Source organism: Lithobates pipiens, unplaced genomic scaffold (genome assembly GCF_037356315.1).
Source record: "Lithobates pipiens isolate NorthernLeopardFrog02 unplaced genomic scaffold, aLitPip1_a1.2 Scaffold_16, whole genome shotgun sequence".
In the NCBI taxonomy this organism is placed as follows: domain Eukaryota; kingdom Metazoa; phylum Chordata; class Amphibia; order Anura; family Ranidae; genus Lithobates; species Lithobates pipiens.
The window spans coordinates 540,616,069-540,639,108 of NW_027507748.1; the positions used below are offsets into that span (position 1 = coordinate 540,616,069).

The 23,040-nt window shown below is 44.2% G+C and overlaps 1 protein-coding gene across 1 annotated transcript in view; it reads left to right on the forward strand.

Moving 5' to 3' along the window:
• The window catches only part of SPMIP11 (sperm microtubule inner protein 11), a 32,853-nt gene extending 19,097 nt beyond the window's left edge, over positions 1–13,756 (forward strand). Inside the window, exon 4 of the mRNA XM_077483311.1 lies at positions 13,522–13,756. Within this exon, the coding sequence (XP_077339437.1) occupies positions 13,522–13,570 (49 nt within the window). The 3' untranslated portion in view covers positions 13,571–13,756. The remainder of the gene's footprint in view (positions 1–13,521) is intronic.
• The last annotated feature ends 9,284 nt before the right edge of the window (positions 13,757–23,040 follow it).

A 23,040-nucleotide genomic window follows, 5' to 3' on the forward strand; every position in this document is an offset into this window, starting at 1 on the left:
ATTGCAGCAGGTACATGCATCGAAGCCTGCAGCACATCCGGGATTTAGACAAACATTTGAGATTATCTCTCTCAACCTCTCGTGGCCATTGATTAGGCAGGGTGTGTTAGCCTTCGTCCAGGCCTGTGAAGTTTGTGCCAGAAGCAAAAGCCCTCCAGTTTCCTATATTCTCTTCCAATACCTACCTGTCCCTGGACCCATTTTATCTATAGACCACTGACTTGCCTCCATCCCAGGGATTTTCCACAATCTGTGTGGTGGTAGACAGGCTCAGTAGGATGGCCCACTTTGTTCTGCTTCCGAAACTTTTATCGGCTAAAGAACTGGCATCTTTATTAATTAGGCATGTTTTCAGGCTCCATGGGGCACCAATTAACATTGTTTTAGACCGTGGCTCTCAGTTTATAGCCCAGTTTTGGAAGGCCCTCTGCTCTCAGCTGGGAATCAAGTTATCGTATTCTTCAGCATATCATCCTGAGACAAATGGCCAAGCGGAAAGGACTGATCACACTCTAGAAAAGATTGGTACGTTGTCTGATGGCCAATGATGATGTGGAGTGGGTCAACAACAGCACATCTACAGGGACCTCTCCTTTCTTCTGTATATATGGGTTGCATCCTCGTGTGTGCTCCTTAGAGCTTCCACCTTCCGCTGTTCCTGATGCCAACACTATGATTGAAAATTTCTCTAAAATCTGGTCCGATGTTAATCGTGCTATTTCTCGCTCTGTGCAGGCTTTTAAGAAAATGGCTGACAAGAGATGCTCAAAGGCACCAGGATATAAAGTTGTTGACAAAGTGTGTGCCTATCATCTAGGAATCTGTCCCTGCATGTTCCATCTAAAAAACTTGGCCCAAAATTCATCGGACCCTATGAGATTTCGGAAATCGATAATGGCCTGTAGATTAAAACTTCCCTCATCCATGCACATTCCAAATGTCTTTCATGTTTCATTGTTCAAACCTGTTCTCTCCAGCCTCCAAGTAAATGAACGAGAACCTGTGGACGTGTTGGACAGTCAGGAATATGAAGTAGCATTTATTCTCGATTCCAGACGAGTGCGCAATTCCTTACAATATCTCATTCATTGGAAAGGTTTTGGCCCAGAGGATCAATCTTGAGATCTTCATGCTGACCGACTTAAGAAGAAGTTCCATCTTCATTATCCAAGTAAGCCTGGGGGTGCAGGAGCAACCCCTCAAGAAAGGGGGGGGGGTACTGTCAGTACTAGGATCCCTTTAAGACCCAGCAAAACTCACCTGACACAGCCTTTGCCTGGAAAACAACAGTGATTGGCCAGCTCACCTTTAAATCACTAGTATCAGCACACAATCGGTGTTTGTGATAGAGTTGTTACCTTTATGTGCCACTGCTTGACCCAGCTGATATCTGCTCTGTATATTAGTGTATGACCCAGCTAGTTTTGACCCTACTTGCTCACTTCTGATTCGGTACCATTTGGACTCTCATCTACCTGTGTATGACCCAGTTTGCCTAGACTATGTTTTGCCCAGATTCTACTGTAGCACCAGACTCCGTATTACTACTTGGCTGCCCAGCCAATCTCTACCTTCATCTGCAATGGTGAACTACAAGGTCCAGCCAACATCTACCTTCATCTGCAGCGGTGAACTACAAGGTCCAGCCAACATCTAGTCCCAACTGACCTGCTCTGCTTAGACCTCCTTATGAACTGAACTGTTACCTGTTATCTGCTCCTAGCCTGACACCTGTGTAACTAGATCCTCCCTCATCAGAAGAGGCATCAGAGAATATATGGCCAGCCTCTTTATGACAGTGAACCAGGCCCTCCTCGGCCGAAATTGAGCTATCAGAATGAGCTCCGTCCTCTCGCTCCAAAAATTCTAGAAACCTGCCGCAACTAGTCTTACTGGGGGAAATTCATAGCAGAGGCTGAAGTGCCATGTATTGACGAAAGCATCCATTCCCCTGGCTCGATCCAGCGGATGTAGGGAGAAAAACTGGGTGACCTTCTTGTTGCTTTCTGAGGCGAAAAGATCCACCCCCAGCCGGCCCCATGTCCACACAGTCTGCTCGATCACTTCCCGTTGAGTGACTATTCATCTTGTTTTACTTGCTGATGACTAAAAAAAGTCCACCAGAGAGTTCTGAGTCCCTTTTAATTCGGCTCAACCGAAAATTTAGCTTGCTATCAGGCAGGGCTCCTGGTCCCCCTCTGCTTGTTTATGTATGCGACTACTGTCGCATTGTCCATCCTGACCTGCACGTGCTGCCCAATTATTTTGGTCTGGAAGGTCTCTAAAGCCCTCTGAACTGCCAGTAGCTTCCTATGATTCGAGGTCTGCCTGGCTTCCACCGGAGACCAAGTTCCTTGAGCCAAGCCTTCTTCCAGGTGGGCTCCCCAGCCCAAAGAACTGGCGTCTGTTGTCGCCACAAGGGCTTTTGATCTGGACCACAACAGACCCCCATCTAGATTATGACTGGTTCCCCACCACCACAGTGCCCTTTTGACTTTGGCCGATATGGACATATGCTGATCCAAACTTTGCTGGCTACCATCCCAGCAGCGTAGTAGGAGTAATGGGTGCTGATGAATTCTTGCCCAGGGGACTGCTGGGAAACAGGATGTCATTAGACCTATCACTCTCATGACATCTCTGATATAGACTTCCTGATGGTTCTGAATATGTGCCACCCCACGACCCACTTTCTTGATCTTCTCCAACATGAGAAAGACTTTCTTCACTGTTGAAGATATCCTGTAACCCAGGTACTGTACTTCCTGGGTTGGGACTAGCTGGGACTTGTCCAGATTGACCAGCCAACCATGGGAGCGCAGGAAATCCTGTGCTTCCTGTAAGTTCTCTTCCAGCTGCTGAAAAGATCGGGCAACAAACAGGAGATCTTCCAAATAAGAGATCACTGTAATGGCCCTGGCACGCAGCAGGGCTAATACTTCTGCCAGGACTTTCGTAAACACCCTCGGAGAGGATGCTAGTCTGAATGACAGTGCCCTGAATTGGAAATGAAGAACTTCTGAATTCACCCTCTGAGAAATTTCTGGAAATCCCGTTGTATTGGCACATGTAAATATGCATCCCTGAGATTCGTTACCGTGAAGATAGACTCCTTCCTGAAGCGTTTGTATCTGATAAACCTGTTCAGAAAATGGAGACTGAGGATTAGCCTGAACTGTCCCAATGGCTTTTTGACCACGAATACATGGGAATACGCCCCCTGACAGTGTTCTGCATGTGGCACTTGGCTGATGACTTGTTGATCCCCCTGCTCCCCTAACAGCAAACTCAGAGCACCTGCTTTTTCCTGGTAATGGAGTGAAAAGTGGGAGGGGGAATTGAATTGAACTCCAACTTGTAGCCATTTTTATTATTTCTAGTATAAACAGGCTTTAAGTTGCATTGGTCCATTGTGGGAGGGGGTCCCCCAATCTTCCTCCCAACAGGACGTAGGAGTCACTGGGACTTTGTGGTGCTCTGAGGAGGATTGAATAATATTCTTCCTCTTCCTCATGACCTGTCCAGTGTTTTTTAGGGTGACCCTCTCTCTCCTGTTGGGCCTGCTGCCTGTAACCTCAAAAAAAAGTTACCCTATGCCCTTTTCTTCTTTTTTGGGATCGCCTTTTTCCCGCCCTGGGTACATTCCAGTGCCTCCTGAAGCCCAGGTCCAAAGAGGTGATCACCTGAAAATGGTAATCCACAAAGCTTAAATTTAGACGCTGCATCACCCATCCAAGCCTTCAACCACATAGCCCTTCTTGCAGCGTTCACAAGTGCTGCTGACTGAGCTGCCAGCTTCACAGATTCTGCTGAGATGTCCGCTAAGAAACTGACTGCTTTAAACAGTAAAGGAAAGGATTTAAGCAGTTGTTGCCTGGATGTGCCTGCAGAAATGTGGGATTGCAACTGCGTTAACCAGCATTCCAAGTTTCTGGCAACACAAGTGGCTGCAAGGGCTGGCTTAAACCCCATGGATGAAACATCCCAAGCCCCTCTTAGTAGCATGTCACCCCTTTTATCCATGGGGGTCCTTAAGGGACCCTAGGTCATCAAAGTCCAAATCTGTCTTTTTGGAGACTTGCCTGGCCAGAGGAGCATCCAACTTTGGAATCTTGTTCCAAGGAGGGGCCGTGTCCTTTTCAAAGGAAAACCTGCGTTTAAGGCTGCCTGAAAAGAATGGTCTTCTTTCAGGGTGCTCCCATCCCAGCAAGATCGATTCTACTAGAGACTTGTGCATGGGAAATACCCAGGGGTTTTGTGCACTGGCACCCTGATACATGAGGTCGTGCTTTGAAAGCTGTACCGACTCCTCGCTAATCTCCAAAGTTTCATAGATCGCTTTCAGTAAGTATCCCACATCGTCCAGCGTCAAGCTGTACCTGGACCCTCTGGAGGAATCCTCCTCTCCCTCTAAATCGGACTCTCTGTCCGCTTGGGAGGAGACGAGCGACCTGAGTTCCCTTTCCGGTCAAACAGTTTTTCCCAATTGGTACTCATCTTTGCCACACATATGGCACATCTTTTTCTGGGAGGCTGCATCTGGGCTTTTGCCTGAGCTTTAACCTAAAAGCCAAAAACAGAGAGACAATTGCCCATAAATGACTGCCCAAAACCACACCACCACTGTGGGGTCTTAGAAAAAAGTCCCCCACCCCCCCAGAGTAAGCCATGGGCACCCCTCCTAATGCTTACCTGAGAGGTGCCAGTGCCGGAGTTGGAACCGGAGTCTACTGCCTGTCCTGTCACAGTGTTCTCCATCGCTCCTTCGTACTGCCCACAGCCTCTGCTGGGTCTGCACTGGCCCTGGATGCCTGTATCGTCAGCCCGCCACGCCAAAGAGACAGGAACCTTGTCTCTGTGCACCCGCTGATGATGTCGCTCTGCTGGAGGTTACCACACTTCCTGCTGTTTGGAGTGCAGTAGCCCCACCTTGCTGCACGCACTTCCTCCCTGAACCCGGAAGTCCCAGGCCAAGCGTTCCAGGCCGTCTCAGAGGCTTTAGGATGGAGAACGCTGCCCGCCTGCAATGGATCTTGGGTGGGCACCATGGTGGGATTATTCAGTGAGCCTGGCCAGGTAGGTGTCCTAGGCTGCTAGCCTGTCTATACTCGTGTGGCCCAGTGTATGCAGCAGTCTCTAGCAACCGCGAAAATAATCAGGGTCCCTGCTCTCCCCGAGCTTAGGCAGCAGTAGGACCTGCAGCCCTCTACCTCCCTGACTGGACGGAGGAGTGAGCAGGCTAGGAGAAGGTATGCCAGGGGTTCCTCCAGGATAGCCCTGAGACATGGAGACATGGACATGGAGCTCCCCTAAGGTTCCTACATGCTCCCTTCCCGTCTGGCAGGAAAAAACAAAAAACTGAAGGGGAAGGCCTTTAGGACCGCCTTCAAGCAGTTTAGGTGAATGTGTTTCCTGTCCCGGAGGGAGGAGCCCTATGTCTCAGAGGCGGCCCTGGAAGACGAAAGGAGAAATAGGGTTTCCATCCATCTGCATTTAGCTGATCGGATGTCAGCGGACATGTCACCGCTGACATCCATCGCTCTATAGAGGTGCATGGAGCATCCATTCAGGTCCGCCTGAAAAACTGACAGGTGGACCTGAACGGTCCAAATGTGTGAAAGGGGCCTTAGTCCTTAGTATGGGCAGATCACAAAAACAAGGCAGATTCATGGAGCTGTGTTGTTTATTCTCCTGACTATTATGCACATACCTAATAGCAATAAAAAGGTTTCAGAAAGTTAACTGGACACCTACATTAGTACGTGGTGTGCTGAGTACCTGGCTCGTGCAGTTTATCCAGCTGTATTTGAAGTTAATTAAAATGTAAAACATAGAATCCTTAGGAATAGGACACATGGGTTCAAACCCAATAGATGGCAAGCACTAGCAAGAAGCCTGGCCAGAAAGAGTCTTCATTGCAAAGAATGACTCCATGGTTACGGAAGGTGTTATATACAGTTGTGCTCATAAGTTTACATACCTTGGCAGAATTTATGATATCTTGACCATTTTTCAGAATATATGCATGATAACACAAAAACATTTCTATCGCTCATGGTTATTGTTCGGGTGAAGCCATTTATTGTCAATCAACTGTGTTTACTCTTTTTTTTAAATTATTATCACAACAGAAACTATCAAAATGTCCCTGATCAAAAGTTTAAAAACCCTAATGATTTTGGCCTGATAACATGCACACAAGTTGACATAAAGGGGTTCGAATGGCTATTAAAGGTAACCATCCTCACATGTGATCTGTGTGTGTGTGTGTGTGTGTGTGTGTGTGTGTGTGTGTGTGTGTGTGTGTGTGTGTGTGTGTGTGTGTGTGTATAAAAGGTCAGTGAGTTTCTCGACTCCTGACAGACCCTTTCATCTTTCATCTACTACTGCACTGACGAATCTGAATCATGGGCAAAGCAAAAGAATTGAAAAAAAGATCTGCGGGAAAAGGTAGTTGAACTGTATAAAACAGGAAAGGGATATAAAAAGATATCCAAGGAATTGAGAATGCCAATCAGCAGTGTTCAAACTCTAGTCAAGAAGTGGAAAATTAGGGGTTCTGTTGAAACCAAACCACGTTCAGGTAGACCAACTATAATTTCAGCCACAACTGCCAGGAAAATTGTTCAGGATGCAAAGAAAACCCCACAAATAACTTCAGGTGAAATACAGGACTCTCTGAAAACGTGGTGTGGCTGTTTCAAGATGCGCAATAAAGAAGGTGAAGATGGGCTGCATGGTTGAGTCGCCAGAAGGAAGCCATTACTACGCAAATGCCACAAAGTATCCCACATCAATATGCCAAAAAAAACACAGAGACAAGCCTCAAACCTTCTGGCACATCCATCTGAAGTGATTCATGCAAGACAGCCCAAGAATTTACAGGAACTGGAGGCTTTTTGCCAAGAGGAATGGGCAGCTTTACCATCTGAGAAGATAGAGCCTCATCCACAAATGCCACAAAAGAGAAAGCTGTCATTGATGTTAAAGGTGGGCAATACACAGTAGTAAAACCTGGGTTATGTAAACTTTTGATCAGGGTCATTTGGCTAGTTTCTGTTGTCAGTATAATTGAAAAATAGTAAACACAGTTGATTGATAATAAATGGCTTCAGCCAAATACTAACCATGAGTGAAAGAAAAGTTTTTGTGTTATCATTAATTTTCTCAGAAAAATGGTAAAGAAGTCGTAAATTCTGCAAGGGTATACAAACTTATGAGCACAACTGTATATAACCCCCTCTTATGCCGCGTACACACGATCAAACAATCCGGTGGAAAAGTCCGGCGGACTCGAGTCCGCCAGACAATCTCCCCGTGTGTGGGCTCTGGCTCTGACTTTTTTTTACCCAAAAGTCCGGCGGACTAAGAAAGTAGTTTTGCACCAAAATATGTCCGCCGGACTCGCAGTCTGGCGGACAATATGGCCATGTGTGTGCTAGTCCGCCGTATTTTTTAAATGAACGGACTTTTCCCGCACTGAGAAAAGTCCGTTCATTTTGAGCGCAGCTCCAGGTAGCCAGGACTAGCGAATGAAGCGTCGCTGGCCCCGTCGCCTGGTATGGACTTAAAGGGGAAGCCCTACGCTGAAAAAACGGCGTGGGGGTCCCCCCCCAGGTCCATATCAGACCCTTATCCGAGCACGCAACCTGGCCGGTCAGGAAAGGGGGTGGGGACAAGCGAGCGGATGCTGGGACTGTGACATCATAATGGGCAGGGACATCACCCGGCGATGTCCCTATATAAGTCGCCCCACGCCACATGCCTGTCATTGTGGCCAGAGACAGCGACGAGTCAACAGCTCAAGAAGAGAAGACGAGAATAACAGAAGGCGGCGACGAAGACAGCGGCGATAGAAGACCGGGCCACCGCTTGTAAAAGAGCTAGAAGAAGGCGCGGAGGCCCCCGCAAGAAGAACCGAAGAGGGGGACAAGACCCCGGAAGTCGGAAGAAGAGGGCGGCGACTAAGAAGAAAGCTGGGCTCCTCCGCTAGTAAAAGAGCTAGCAGAAGATAGCAGAGGAGTCTGGGGAGAAGACCCCCGAAGACGGATGAAGACCCCCGGAGCTCGAAGATGGATGAAGACCCCCAGAGCTGTGCAATAAACTATTTCTAACCCTTGTGTGTTTGTTTGTTTTTTGTTTTTTTTTATTTCACAAGTGAATGGGTAGGGGTACATTGTATCGGTATTCCGATCAGTATCCCGGATTCCGATAAGTCCCCCGCCCGCAGACCCTAACAACCAACGGCCAGGGTTGTCGGGAAGAGGCCCTTGTCCTCACCAAAGCACCCCCCATGTTCAGGGCACGGTGCCTGGTACGGCTCAGGAGGGGGGGGGGCGCTCGCTCGTCCCCACCCCCTTTCCTGACCGGCTGGGTTGTGTGCTCGGATAAGGGTCTGATATGGACCTAGGGGGGACCCCCACGCCGTTTTTCAGCGTTCCCCTTTAACTCCATACCAGGTGACGGGGCCAGCGACGCTTCCTTCGCTGGAGCCGCACTCAAAATGAACGGACTTTCCTCTGTGTGTGTGGGCAAGTCCGTTCATTTCAAAAGTACGATGGATAGACTATGTCCGCCGGAAAAGTCTCGTGTGTGGGCAGGTCCGCTTGTTCGGACAGTCCGGCGGACTTTACGGCGGTTTGTCCACCAGACTAAGTCCCCCGGTTAGTCTGATCGTGTGTACGCGGCATCACACGCGCACACAAGCTCTCTATGAATATGGAGTCAAGTTATAGGACTACGAATATAGACAGTGTTTTAAAGTGATATTTCAGTTGCCTAGTAGAAAAAAACATTCTTCTTTTTTTTTTTTTTTTTTAAGGACAGCTAATATAAAAATACATTCTTTAAAAACCACAACCATTCCGTCAAAGAAAAAATAAAATCACATTTTCTGCCTCTGCACAGCACGCATTCATTAATGGCTGTCCACATGGTTTCAGCTCCACCACTAATCTGATGCTCCAACAAGCACTAAATAATTAATTCCCAGTGAACTGAGCTCATGAATTATAGAACATCTCAGTTGGTTATTGCCTTGTGTGAAAATGTTTACTATCAGGTGAAGATCATTTAAATGCAATGTTTTTCTTGTATTTGCAACCACTGCAATAGACAGAAAAAGTACATTTTAATGGGAAAATTGCTGCTGACGGTGTCTCTGTTAAATTGAGGAATGTTGCCAACAAACAAACGAATAAGCATTTTAAGACCACATTCAGCAAATCAGTTTACATGGCCTAAGATGTACAAGGATTCAGTGATGTCAGTAAGCTCCTTGCTGTAAAATGTTGCACCTTTTAGGGTACTTATTTGGCCTTAAGATGGCTCGGGGAGGGAGGGATCAGGCACTTGGGCATTTATTAATTTCATTGGTCAGAATATTAATTTATTCTGGCAATTGAAATGAATGCACCTAGCACTTAGACACGTTTTGATGTTTTTTTTCTGCCAAAACGCTCCTCTCCTGAACGTAAAAGCATTTTTTTTCTGCCTCTAAATGCTCTGGCCTCTAAACACCTGTAAACACCTATGCGATTTATGGACACATAAAGATTAATTTACTAAAACTGGAGGGTGCAAAATATGGTGCAGCTGTGCATGGTAGCCAATCAGCTTCTAACTTCAGCTTGTTCAATTGAGCTTTGACAAAAAACTTGAAAGCTGATTGGTTTCTATGTAGAGCTGCACCAGGTTTTGCACTCTCCAGTTTTAGTAAGTTACCCCACAGGCTAACATGGAGCGTTGTTTAGAGGCCAGAAAAAAATTCATATGCCTGTAAAACAGGTTTTTGAGTTGCAGGGTCCATGATTTCCCTACCAGTGGGAAAGTATAAACATTTGCTCTTTTACTCTTGGCTATTATCAGGATTTATATAGGTCCTAGTCTGTTCAGCCATGGTGTTCTGCTAATCTCAGTTCACTGGCATTTGTTGGTGTTCTTTAGCTAAAACGAAAACAGACTCCACTACTGCAAAGGGGGTAATGCTGACAGTGGTTTTCCAGAACACATGCAGCCGTGCTCTTAGCCAAACAAAGAAATGTTCTGTAATGCTTTAATCATCCAAAATTGCATTTGTGGTTGACCAAGCCGTGGGGTTCTCCACCACTGAATGACCTTAGGTGCTTTTTTCAAAGTGGAATAGCGTACAGTGATGTCTGTTAGTTAAATATCAGCTTTTACTTTTACAGCCTGTACCAAAAGAAGTTTGCATATTCATTGAAAAGTAAAAGATGGGAATCTTCTTGTTCAAACATGGCAGTTTCTCAACAAATCAAGACATCTGTGTTACTGCAACACCCTTAGGTGACTTGGGCACAACTGAGGCATGGAGTCTAAGCACCAGTTGAGGTTCGCCAGAGCTCCTGATGGAGATAAGCCAGGATCCCTAGTGGCCCCTGGAGCTCTTTGCTGCCAGCTGGTACCACGTTGTGGTCCTCAGGATCACTCCACTAAAGGGGTGAGTGGGAGCAGGAGGGCTACAGTGTGGAGACTGTACAGTCCGGGATTAGCATAGTCAGATTCAGGCAGAAGTTACGGCAGGCGGCGAGCAGAGAATAGTCAAGTCCAGGTGGAGGTCATCAGTGACCAAGAAAAACAGCGTAATGGTCAGGGCAATTTAAGAACAAGAAAATGGGTAAGTATGATAGCTCCTTTATAGCGTTTCCATCATATCTGGTGAGAAGACACAGCACCAGCCACTTCCTGGGCCAATTCTTTAACCCTTTTGCTGCCACAGCATAAAAGGTATGTAGGTAGCAACTGAAGGTTTTATGCACATTCCCAGCAGCTGCAGCCACTGGGTGGGTGTATATAAACTGACAAGTTGCCTTTTGGATGGTAGATGGAAGCTATTGGGTGGCTCTGCAGACACACCCCCAGCAAAGGCGCCTCGTCACACACCTAAGCACTCCCCAGCCATGCTTCCCGGGTCCCGCAAGCCCATTGGCGCACCCTGGACTGGCATGTTGTGTGCTGCTGGGTAGAGGGGAGGGAGCTAAGCGGACATCCTATCCACCCTCCTCCCCTTCTTCTTCTTGCTTTCCCAGTAGTGACGTGTAAAATGTCACTTCCGGGTACTCGTGTCACTTTCTTGTAATACACATGTGATAGTGAGACCTATATATGATGGGTATGGGTAAATAATTCAATAATTGTTGCTCCACAACTGTATAGCTGAGTAACATATGAGTGTAAATAAAACGTACATGGGGAAAAATCCACAAGTGAAAAGATAAGTTTGAAAGATGGCAATCCACTAGTCCCCAAGGAATTTGCAAAACGATCCAATAATACACCAAGTGGAACAGTGAACTTCCACCATACGAATTAAAGGCTTACCAGAGGCAAGCTATAGCAGGCCTGCACGCTGCCCTTGTATGTGGACGGGTGTTCTCCTGTTTGCTGGCCAACTTTCTCTTTTATCCTATGATGTTTTATACCATGGAAGTGCAATATTTGTTTTTGTGTTACAGTTTTACACTATGTGAGCTCCTTTTCTCACTTTTTGGTAACTCACTGACCAATCTGGACCTTGAGTATCCGTGAACATCCATCTGTTGATTTGTTGTGGCTTACCCTCCTGGACCTTTTGATGTGTTGCTGTCACTTCCTTGGACCAAGGACCCTGGCTGGGTTAAAGAGGATCTGTCACAAAAAATCATCACATAGTAAAAAAGTGTAAAAAAGTTACACCCAAGCACTTAAAATCCCTTTTCCAAAGACATCTTGAGCCTATCCACCCCTACCATACTTACATTGGGGGTGCCTACACATGAAAATATTGTGCTACATGTTACAGAGAACTCCTGGGTAACTCTACGACCTGTAGGGGCTTTTAAAGTATCGCATATGGAAAATATAAGACACAAAAATATGTCACCGTTTCATGTGTGCATGCAACTTTAAGGCTTGGTGCAACCTCATCTTTTATATTTTACAAAAAAATTGGGTACATTATTGAGGTTGTGTGGCATAAAATTTACTTTAGTGTCATTTTTACTGACATTTTGCGCTTCCTAAACCATTGTGTTAAAATTATGTGACATAAAAAGATTTAAACTGCCACTACTTTATTTTCTAGGGTGTCTGAAAATATAAAATGTTTGGGGGTTTTATGTAATCTTAAGGTCTAAAATAATTTTTAACCATATGTGCTCTGGCAGTGAAAAGGTTTATACCCTTTTAGGAAGTTCTGGAAGTCCTGGCAGGGATTCTGCAATCGCCATTGGCGTACTGGCAGAGATTCTGCAAGTACTATTGAAAGTTCTGGCAGGGATTCTGGAAGTCATGTCAGAAGTTCTGGTGGTACTGTAACAGTCCGAAGTTGACACACAAAGTTATCACAACTTGTAAGTGAAAACACATGTCTAATGCAGAAGAAACAATGGGCAGTACACATCAGTGTGTAAAAACATGAAATATGTCTCTTACCACAGTATCTAGTCGTAGTAAAGCAAACACAACTGGATATGATGACTATGAAAACATTATAAGACTCATTCATGTGGCTTCTTCAGCTCATCTGGTGGGAGCGAATCCCTTAAAGAGAAACCTTCCCCCCTCTCACTAAAAATCATAGAAACATACAGTTCTCTATACATCATTTTACATTCATTGTTAAACATTTTTGCTTTTACTTAAAAAATATTTTTTTTTATCGTACCGTAATTTTAATTTCCTGGTGCCAATCCATGGCAACATACGTGTGGTAGTATGCTGCCATGTTGGCGCCAGTAAAACATAAACATAGAATTGTATCAAATACTTGTCAAAATTTTAATTCCCTGGTGCCAGTCAATGGCAGCATCATACTACCACATGTATGCTACCATGTTGGCATCAAGAAATACTGGTGATGTAACCCTACCCTCACAGCTGCATCCCTGGAAGTTATTGTCACATGTTCCAGGAGGCAGACCTAGAGATCTACGCAGAGTTCAGGAAGTAAAGGGCAATTGATCAATCTGCCCTTAGTGAAAATGGCCACTGTGAGAAGAATTGGGAGGAAAAAAAAAAAAAGGTATGCAAAGAATAAAAAAAAATCCCTACAATTATTTATCACTATCTGCTTGTAAATTGCAGTTACTAAACATTTCTAAAGGTGCCTTTCTTGTAATTTTCATGATAAGGGTGAAGTTTCTTTTTAAAGTACCGGTACTATTTGTATCTCATTAAGGCCATTCCAAACACCATAATATATTTTATGCACATGGGGAAGGTGTTATTTGGAGTACATAATTCAAAGTGGGAAGTGCAGTACATTAAAAATAGAAAAAATACCATATGCAACACTTTTGGGAGCAGAGCTGTGTGTGCTCATGTCTATGGGAATAACCTAGAAAAAAAAAAATGGTAGATTACCACATTGACGGTATGAGCCTCTTATAATTTTCTTAATGTATGCTGTAAAATAAAAATAAAAAAAGTGCAGTAGTGTGCAGAACATTCACATTTCCAATACTTTTGTTAGTTATGTTTAACTTTTGGTACTAACCACCCAGCATCATTTATATTTTTCAGGTTTGTGGATCAAATGGCGGTGACTAACAAAGAATTCCGTTTATTTTAACACCTACCATGAAGCATAGAGGACACCAGTTTTTAAGATTTATTTTGATCTATAACAATATAACTATAGTGCCATGTGTTACATTCAGCCTCATCTCGTCAACATTTGCCAGTTATACTTGCACAATATTCATGCTTTGTTATGGCCACTGAGTACATTAAAAGCCTGGTTAAATTTGTACACAAATTCAGTTTGAAGTGTCTGATTTAGCGGCGGATATTTGCCGAATTCTCCTATATTTGTTTGGTGCGGAGATGCATACATTGTGGTTACCATGTGGTTGAGTTCACAAATCAGGACAGTTTAATGATCTGTGTTCATATATAGATTCATTTATCTCCGTGGATAACCAATAGAATTTACTCCACTGAAGTCAGACCAGTTCAAGGAGAATTCTTATAGGCCGCCATGGTTTACTGCACAAAAGAATTAAAAATGTTCATCTTAAAGCGGGAGTTCCGCCATTTTGTGTTTTTAAAAGTCAGCAGCTACAAATACTGCAGCTGCTGACTTTTAAAATATGGACACTTACCCGCCCAGCGCGCCTGCGATGTTGGCACCCGAAGCTGATCTCTCAATCGCGGCTTCACTTCCCGGTTCCCTACTGCGCATGTGCGAGTCGCGCTACACAATAAGGATGATCCCCGCTGTCTTTGGGATCCGTGTGTTTCCCAGCAGACAGCGGGGGACCCGCAGGAAGTGGCGTAAATACCCGCAGAATCTGTGGCTATCTATGCCGGAAGTGGGTGCAAATACCTGTACTATACAGGTATCTGCACCCCCCTCCCCCCTGAAAGGTGCCAATTGTGGCACCGGAGGGGGGGAGGGTTCCAATGAGCGGAAGTTCCACTTTAGGGTGGAGCTCTGCTTTAAGCTGCACTAGCTTTATCGTGGTCATGTTCACATACAATTGCTTGAACACTTGTATTGCTGAAAATAGTTCAACTGAATTTTTAGGCTCCATGCGCACTGGACGTTAAAATAATGTTATAAAAATGCCAGTAGCTTTGCAGTGAGTCTTTCAACGTTTTTCTAATGCTTTTGCAATTTATTAGCGTTTTTCTGTTTTTTGTTTTCCAATGGATCAAAAATTTTAAATGCAGGTGAGCCACGTTTTTGAGCGTTGATCAAGAATTTTTTGTGGTCAGAAAAACGACTCCTGAACACGATTTTATGGTGTTCAGAAAACGGCCCATAAACTCCACTGCTGATAAGAATCCAAAAAATTCCACGTGTGCATGGACACATAGGATACCATAGTGGGGAGTTTATGGGCTGTTAAAAAAAATGCCTAAACTCCCAAAAATGTCAGTTTATGAGCTTCAGTGTGTGTAACATTTAACAAAAAAAGGAGGGGGGGGGGGGTTCACATTGCACACAAAATTGTACCACTTTGGATGCTGTCTGCTTGCATATAAGCTTTGCCTTTGTCCTCATGCTGTGATCAGATCTGTCACTAAATAAAAATAATGATCATCCATACTCTTCTCTGCCCGTTGACAATCTAGAAGACACCAGAACAGCCTCAGTTGGCAGAGGTTTAAGGTACCCCTGATGACGTTGCATACAACAAAACAATTGTAGGGACGATGAACACACACTGCTGCACAAATGCTTTTTGAATTAATTACTGTTTGATAGCATTGGCTATAGTGGAGAGATTTACAACCAGCAGCATCTTTGTTTTATATGTAAGTGCACGGATTTTAAAATAAAATGGTTGAGACCTCACTACACCATGAGGAGTCTCCCTGTTTTTTACCCATTTTAAGTCTGAGGATTCATCCATCCATCCCATCCAAGATGGTGAGCTGGATCATCTTGTCACCATAAAGGGAACACAGTGAGGCTGACGGGGGAACATTTCTGAATTTCCATCTGATGGGCAGAAATCCCAATGAGCGCTAAATGAGCTTCCTGAGTAAGCAAGATTGCTGGTAGCCTGGTAAGCCCCCATCTAATTTATGGTGAAGGTGTCACAATGGTGAATGTCTGAGTACTGTGCCGTCAGGATCAATCTATCCAGTGTGGGACAATGGCATGCATGAACTGTTTACACAGGAGCACTTTATTGATCAATTTATGAACTTTGCACTTTATCAATATTTTTTAATTCCTTACTTCTTTATTATACATTTTTCATCATTACAAACCAAAATACATTATTATTGGATACAGTACTTATCACTTATACAGTTTGTACATAAATTCCTTATTTCTAATACCTTACATATGGTCAATCCATGGCAAATTCTGAATTTTTCTTACATATATTCTCTAATTCACATAACAAGTATTTAACCACAAATAACAACATATTCATAAACATACAACAAACAAAAAAACAAGAAAAAAAAAAAACTATCTGTAACTATGTAAAAAGTTCCCTCTGCCGGCTGCTTAAGTCAGTAGTTTCTTCTCTACCCCCTGATTTTACCCTCTACCTCCATATTCTGTCTGGTACCATTTTTACTATCCATAACTATGCTTGCCCACCCTTCTAAAGATCAGCAAAAGCCAGTGAGAATGGGGCTAACCGTGGAACCGAAATCCATGGTTTCCACAGTTTGGACAGGTAATTGGGTATGCCTCTGTTACAATAGATCTGTTGTTCTTTCCTCAAAAGTAGGTGCACTCGGAGATATCCACCTTAGGGCAATTAGCTTTCGTACCATAAACAGTAGTCTGCTAACTGGTATCAGAATCTCATGGGGCATAAGTTCTTCATCACGGTAGCCTAACTAACAAATTTTAGGGTCCTTATGGATATCTGTATTAAAGGTTTCATTAATTGTATTCACCACCTCTCGCCAATATTTAGCCAGTTTAGGACAATTCCACAACATATGTATTAAATCAGCAGGTGACTTTTGTCACCGGGGACAGTCTGGGGAATCACGGCTACCCCACTTAAATAGTTTGACCAGTGTTCTATATACCTTGTATATTATAAATAATTGGGTCAGACATTGTGCTGGTGATAATGAAACTAGGGGTATACCCTTTCTAATAGTGCCAAGTATCATCTGAAATATCCCCTATATCTAGCTCCCACCCTCTTCTGCCCGGGCTAACCCCCTCATCCTGATATGATCTTGTGAGTTGGCCATATAGAGATGAGATCAAGCCTTTTTTTTTTCAATCATCCGTGCTGATAAAGTTATAAATAAGTGGCATTGGTTTTATCGCTTTCTTTTCCCCTTTAAACTGAGATTGGACCGCATGTCGTAGTTGGAAGTATTTCAAAAAACTATGATGGGGTAAATGAAAAGATTCTTGCAAGTCCTGAAAGGAGCATAGAATATTATGTGAATACAACTGTGTTATATATTGGAGGCCCTTAGAAAGCCAGCTTTCGAATCCCTCCAGTTTACCTAGTTCTTTATATTGCCTATTCCCCCAAAGTGGTGAATATTCCGAGGCACCTTCATATTTCATTATACTCCTCATTTCCTCCCAAACCCTATTCATGAGTGACATTGTTGGGCTCTTACAGGTATAAACAAAGGCTCCAGATTCCAACTGGGCCAGGAGGTTATAGTGAGAGCTCTTAGGGCAGTGTTTCTCAAATCCAGTCCTCAGGCCCCCCCAACAGGTCATGTTTTCAGGATTTCCCTCAGATGAAACGGCTGTGGTAATTGCTAAGGCAGTGAAACTGATCAAATCACCTGTGAAAAATAATGGAAAACCTGAAAACATGACCTGTTGGGGGGGCCTGAGGACTGGATTTGAGAAACACTGTCTTGGGGCCTATATAGAGTCCTCCCAGTTCACAACTCCCCAGCCAGCAAAATGCTGAAGCTGGGCGGCTATGAAATAATGTCTGGGCTGAGGTATAGCCAATCCGCCCCTATCCCTTTCTCTCTGGAGAATAGATAGCCTAATCCTGGGATTTTTTTTCCTTTCCATAATAACCTTAGAAAAATGTATTCAATTTTTTTTTAACCATTTGAGAGGTAACCATATCGGTGAGTTTTGAAAAATATATACCGTATTTATTGGCGTATAACACACACTTTTTCCCCCTTAAAATCAGGGGAAAGTTGTGGGTGCGTGTTATACGCCGATCCCCACTGTCTGTGAGGCTAAAATACTGAGCGCCGCCGAAAAAGACCGAGCGGCGCTGAAAAAGACCGAGCCGTCTGCTCGGCTCCGCTCGGTCTTGGGTGGGACTGCGAGCCGAGCCAAGCCGAATACACAGTAGAGTCGGCTCGGTTTTTTTCGGCAGCGCTCGCTCCAGAAACAGCAGGGAGGCGGGACTACGAGCGGAGCCGAGCAGACTGCTCGGTCTTTTCCGGCGCCGCTTGGTCTTTTTCGGCGGCGCTCGCTCGGTCTGTCTCGGCAGCGGGATATTTAAACATGGCTAGGCTGCAAACGGCGCTGGGCGAGCTGGAAATGACACTGGCAAGCTGCAAATGACACTCTGCAAGGCTGCAAACAGCGCTGGGCAAGCTGCAAATGACACTGATCATTCTGCAATTATGGACAAGGCTGCAGATGCACACTGATAAGGCTGCATTGACGGGCATTTAAATGTAAGTTTTTTTTCCCTTAAACTTCCCTCCTAAAACTTTTTTCCTTAAAATGCCCTCCTAAACTTGGGGTGCGTGTTATACCCCGAATAATAATTGAGGGGCCAGGACATTTTTATAAGGTTTGCTCGACCCACCATTGATAATGGCAGCTAAGTCCATGCCATGCTCTTAAGTTGGAATTTAGAAAGGCTAGGGGATAAATTATCTATCAAATAATTTTCTACCTTGGAATGTATCATTATTCCCAAGTATTTAAATGCTGAAACAATTTAAACCTGAGCAGCCTCTCTTAACATGGACAAACTTTCTGAATATAATATATTTTGCACTTTTGTATAAGGACATTTTTTGTATTGAATAATATTTTGATTGGATTTTCTGTTCACTTCAAAGGTTTTGCACTATGTCATATATGGCGTTTTATACATGGTAATTTTATTTAGAGCTGTACTTTTAGGATACAGAGGTTTAAAGTATATTTGACCATATCACAGCAAAAGCACAATATTACAGGAAGCCTTCATTGTGTACATAGGTGTGTGCAGTGTACTGCATTAGGGTGTGCACCCCAAAGCTCAAACACACATGACTTTCCCTGCGGCCTCAGCTGCACGGGGAAGTGAATAAATGGGAAGTGCTCTGTGCTGAGTGGCTTTTTGTTCATTCACAAACAGAAGCATAGTATACACAGTTTACTATGCTTCAGTTATGAATTGATACAGTGCATGTGTTCATTTAGAAAATAAACAATTTACTAGCCCCTTCCTCTGCTCTCCATCCTGAAACATCCTTTGCAGAAGCCGGGGGGAGAGGAGGGAAGCCAGCAGCACTGCAGGGCGGGGGCAACAAGGAGGGGGAGTAAGCCCGAGAAGTAGGGAGTATTGGCAACACACCTAGTGATTAGGGCACAGTTGGTAAACAGACTTGGTACGGGTTTGAAAAAGTATCAGATCATACTAATCTTGATAGGATCCAAAGCTTTTATTGGGAAGAGGAGAGATCTGAGGTTTAATAGACCCCAGATGTCTCAATAAAGAAGACATGTCACTGCCTATTGCTATCACTAGGGATGTTTACATTCCTTGTAATAACAATTGAAGTGATAAAAAATAAATTAATTAAAAAGGTACAGTGTAAAAATGTAAAAAAAAAAAATAATAATAAACATTTTTTCTAAAGTGTCTCCCCCCCGCACGCAAAGGCAAATGCACGTATTGGTATGTAAACAGTGATCGCACCACACATGAGATATCACCACGAATGGCAGATCAAACGCAATAATTCTAGCACCAGACCTCCTGCGTAAATCTAAAGTGGTGAACTGTAAAGGCTTTCAAAGCATTGCCTATGGATAATATAAGTAGTTTGTTGCCATTCCATGAGCGTGCGCAATTTTAAAGCGTGGCGTGTTTAGTATCCATTTACCTGCCGTAACATGAATTTTTATAAAATGAGCATGCTATTCCTCAATTATGAAAACATCATCTTAGCATTAATTAAACTATGGTGGTATTGTCCATAGATAACCCCCCCACAGAATGACTGTCAAGGCAATCTATGATATGATAACAGGAGGGCATTTTGGCCGGTTGAGCCATTGAGATGTCTGTTTCATAACACAGAGAAGTCGATAACACAATATAAGATATCCTTAGTACCGCACAAACGCAGCTAAAAGCCTGATCCCCAGGTTTTGGCGAACACAAAAAATCTCAAGTATGAGAGAATGGTTCCTACAAGTCAATCAGGTACAGTGTTGCCAACAATCAGTATTTTTACTGGCAGCCAGTAAAAACCAGGCACTTTTCTCCAGCCAGTAAATGGCATTCACAGGAAATGGTTGCCAGTAAAAAATGTGGTTGTGACCCTCGGCTCGGAACTGTGCATGCGCAGAGCTGGCCAAGACTATCAAAGTGCCTGCTAAAGTGTGTTTGGGCAGCACTGGCGGAAGGCAGGTCTGGCAGAAGCAGTGCCTGAGCGTCAAGTGATGTCATGGTACAAGGGGGCCATGCGCAATGGCCGTAGCCTCATGTGCGGGTCTCTGGGATGGGAGAAAGGCAAGCCAAGAGCGAGACTGTCAGTGCTGTTTGGACTGGAGTGGAGTGAAGGGATCACCTGGCATAAAGAGAGACTGTCACTGTGACTCGGGAGGGAACGTGTCATGTCGGCAAAGTGTCATCATCATCTGTACTGCTGCACACTGCTGTCTGTGTTACTGTGAGTCAATTTCATGTGTGTGTGCCACCCACTCTAGTTTCTTGCCCTCCTGAGTCTTGTACATACCTGAGCTATTTAGTTACTATATCGAAAATAAAATAAGAAAAATGCCTACCTTAATGCTAATTGCATATTGTACTTGTTTGTACCCTAAATACTGAAATTTGCACTTAAAACTGTAGTTTTGTAACTTTTGGAAATGCCAGTAAAAACTTGACTGTGCCAGTAAATGATGGGTGTCATGTCAGTAAATTTCAACCTGGAAGGTTGGCAACACTGACCAGGTATGTTGCCTTGAAGAGATAATGCACATAGGAGAGGATGCATGGCCATCTGGAGGAAATGGTTAGAGTTTAAGAAATCAAGGAAGTATAGGGATTTGCTAAGTATAGGAGATTGAGAACTCACTAGGATAATGACTTGCATATGAGCAGATCTGGCCACCTAGGAAAGGTTAGATAATGATGAGGTCCCAGAGAAGGAGGAGGAATGAGAGGTTTTGGGTGGGGTTATTGTCTTTTTTTTGTGAGGAATACAATATTATAATTAAAGCTCTGATGTTATTTGTATGAAAATTAATAATAAAAAAATAATGTTTTATATTTTACCAAAACAATTGGGTATTATATTGTTTTTTCGTGTATTCAAATTAATTAAAGTGCATTAAATTGAGTTTAAAAACAGCTGCCCAAATTTCTTGTGATATAAAAAAAAATTGCAACACCCACTATTTTATTCTTTAGGACCTCTGCTTGAAAAAAAAAAATACAATGGTTGGGGTTTTAAGTAATTTTCTAGCAAAAATAAAGATTTTTATATGTAAACAAAAGGTGTAGGAAAAGGCCTGGTGTTCATTGGTTAAAGTGTATCTCTGGTCACAAACAAGGCCTCCAATAAGAGGATACAACAGGGCTCCTGTAGGGGACCTGGCCAGCCAGCAGCTTCAAGCTGCATGTAGTACATGTTCCTGTGAGATACTGTCATATTCTCTGGGCTGGGGTGGGGCACTTTTTTTCTTTTTTGGAGTGCACAGGCAAATTCACCCAACAACCCAACCTATGCCTGCACCTCATTAAAGTCCTGGCTCCCAGTCCCTGCTGCTGCCGGTGGAGTGCTATCGGCTCCCTCACTGCCTGCCTCCTCCAGCATGTAAGTGCTGAGGAGAAGGCGAACTCCAGCTGAGGGAATCGGTGTCATGAGAACAGTGGCAGGCTCAGGGCAGGCTGGCAGGGATCACTGCAGCAGGCAGAGGCAGCAAGTCCATGTCCATCCACCTCTTAGTCTGTGATGTACAGACCCAGCAGTCAGCACACAGAGGGATACTGCAGAGAAGTCCCAGAAAAGGTATAGTACATGCACACACCTTTCCCCCATACCATGCCCCCATGCCCTGGCTGTTGCCTAGGATGCAGGGAAACATGATCATCATGATAGGCACACGGTGGGGTTGAGTTACTAAAACTGGAGAGCGCGAAACCTGGTGCAGTTCTGCATAGAAACCAATCAGCTTGCAGTTTTTTTTATTGTCAAAGCTTAACCGCTTGCCCGCTGCATACAGTACATATACGGCAGCAAGGCGGCTCTCCTGCACAGGATCATGTACCTAGCATGTGATCCACTCGCCGGGCTAGGGAGTGTGCCAGCCGCCCAGGCTGTGCTGCAATTAGACTTGTGCACAACGGAAAATTTCGTTTAGTTTCGGTTCGTTGTCATTCGTAAAATACATCATTTCATTCTGTTACATTAATAAGTTTTTGCATAATTCGTTATTATTTGTAGAGTGTCGAATTCATTCGTTCGTATTCGTTGAAATTCGCTATTTATGTATGTATAGACATTGGTGATAATGATTCGTAGTTTGGAAAGTCGTTTGTTGAATCTTTTAACACACACACACACAGTGACAACGTCTCTTCTCCTCGGCTGAAATACAATACAACACCCTTCTAACTTAGTTCTCAGGAATGCACTTTGCCAGTAATCCATCCTCCGGCACAAAATTAATTAGCTGATTGGACTATAAGATTTACTTTGAGCTGACCTTTTGTTTCATTAGATCTTTAAAGAATTACTGAATCATGTCGAATTCATTAGTTATATTTCTTTCGTATTCGTTGTTATTCCTTATTTTTTTATTCTGACATTCGATGCATCCGAATGTCCGAAAGATGCAAAATTCGGCCGAATTTTGATTCGTTACGAAATGCATTGCACAAGCCTAGCTGCGATTGGCTACAGCACGAACTAGTGGCGGAACTACCAGGGTTGCAGGAGTCGCAAGTGCGACTGGGTCCTGGAATTCCACCACTGTGGGGGCCCAGCCTGTTTTGGCTGTGCCATTGTGGGGGGCCCGCCCACCCATTCTAGCTCTGCCAGTGTAAGGGGCCACTTCAATGGACCGCCTCGCCTATACTCTCCAGAGATAAGCCATGTAGAGAGAGTCAGCGGACAACCAATAGAGTGAAGTGGAAGGGAGGTCTCCCCTCTGCGAGGAGACCCCATGACACAGAGGCATCCCTAGAGGCACGTGAATACTAAGCGGGAATCGACCAAGTAAGTGACTAATTTCAAGTGCAACTGATCCCATCCTCAACCACCACCACCTCTGCCTCTTATACCGTGCCACCCCCACAGATCTCATCCCCATAGGGATAAGATCTGTGGGGGTGGTGGGGGGATGGGATCAGCAAGAGACAGAGGTGGTGTTGGGGGGAGGAT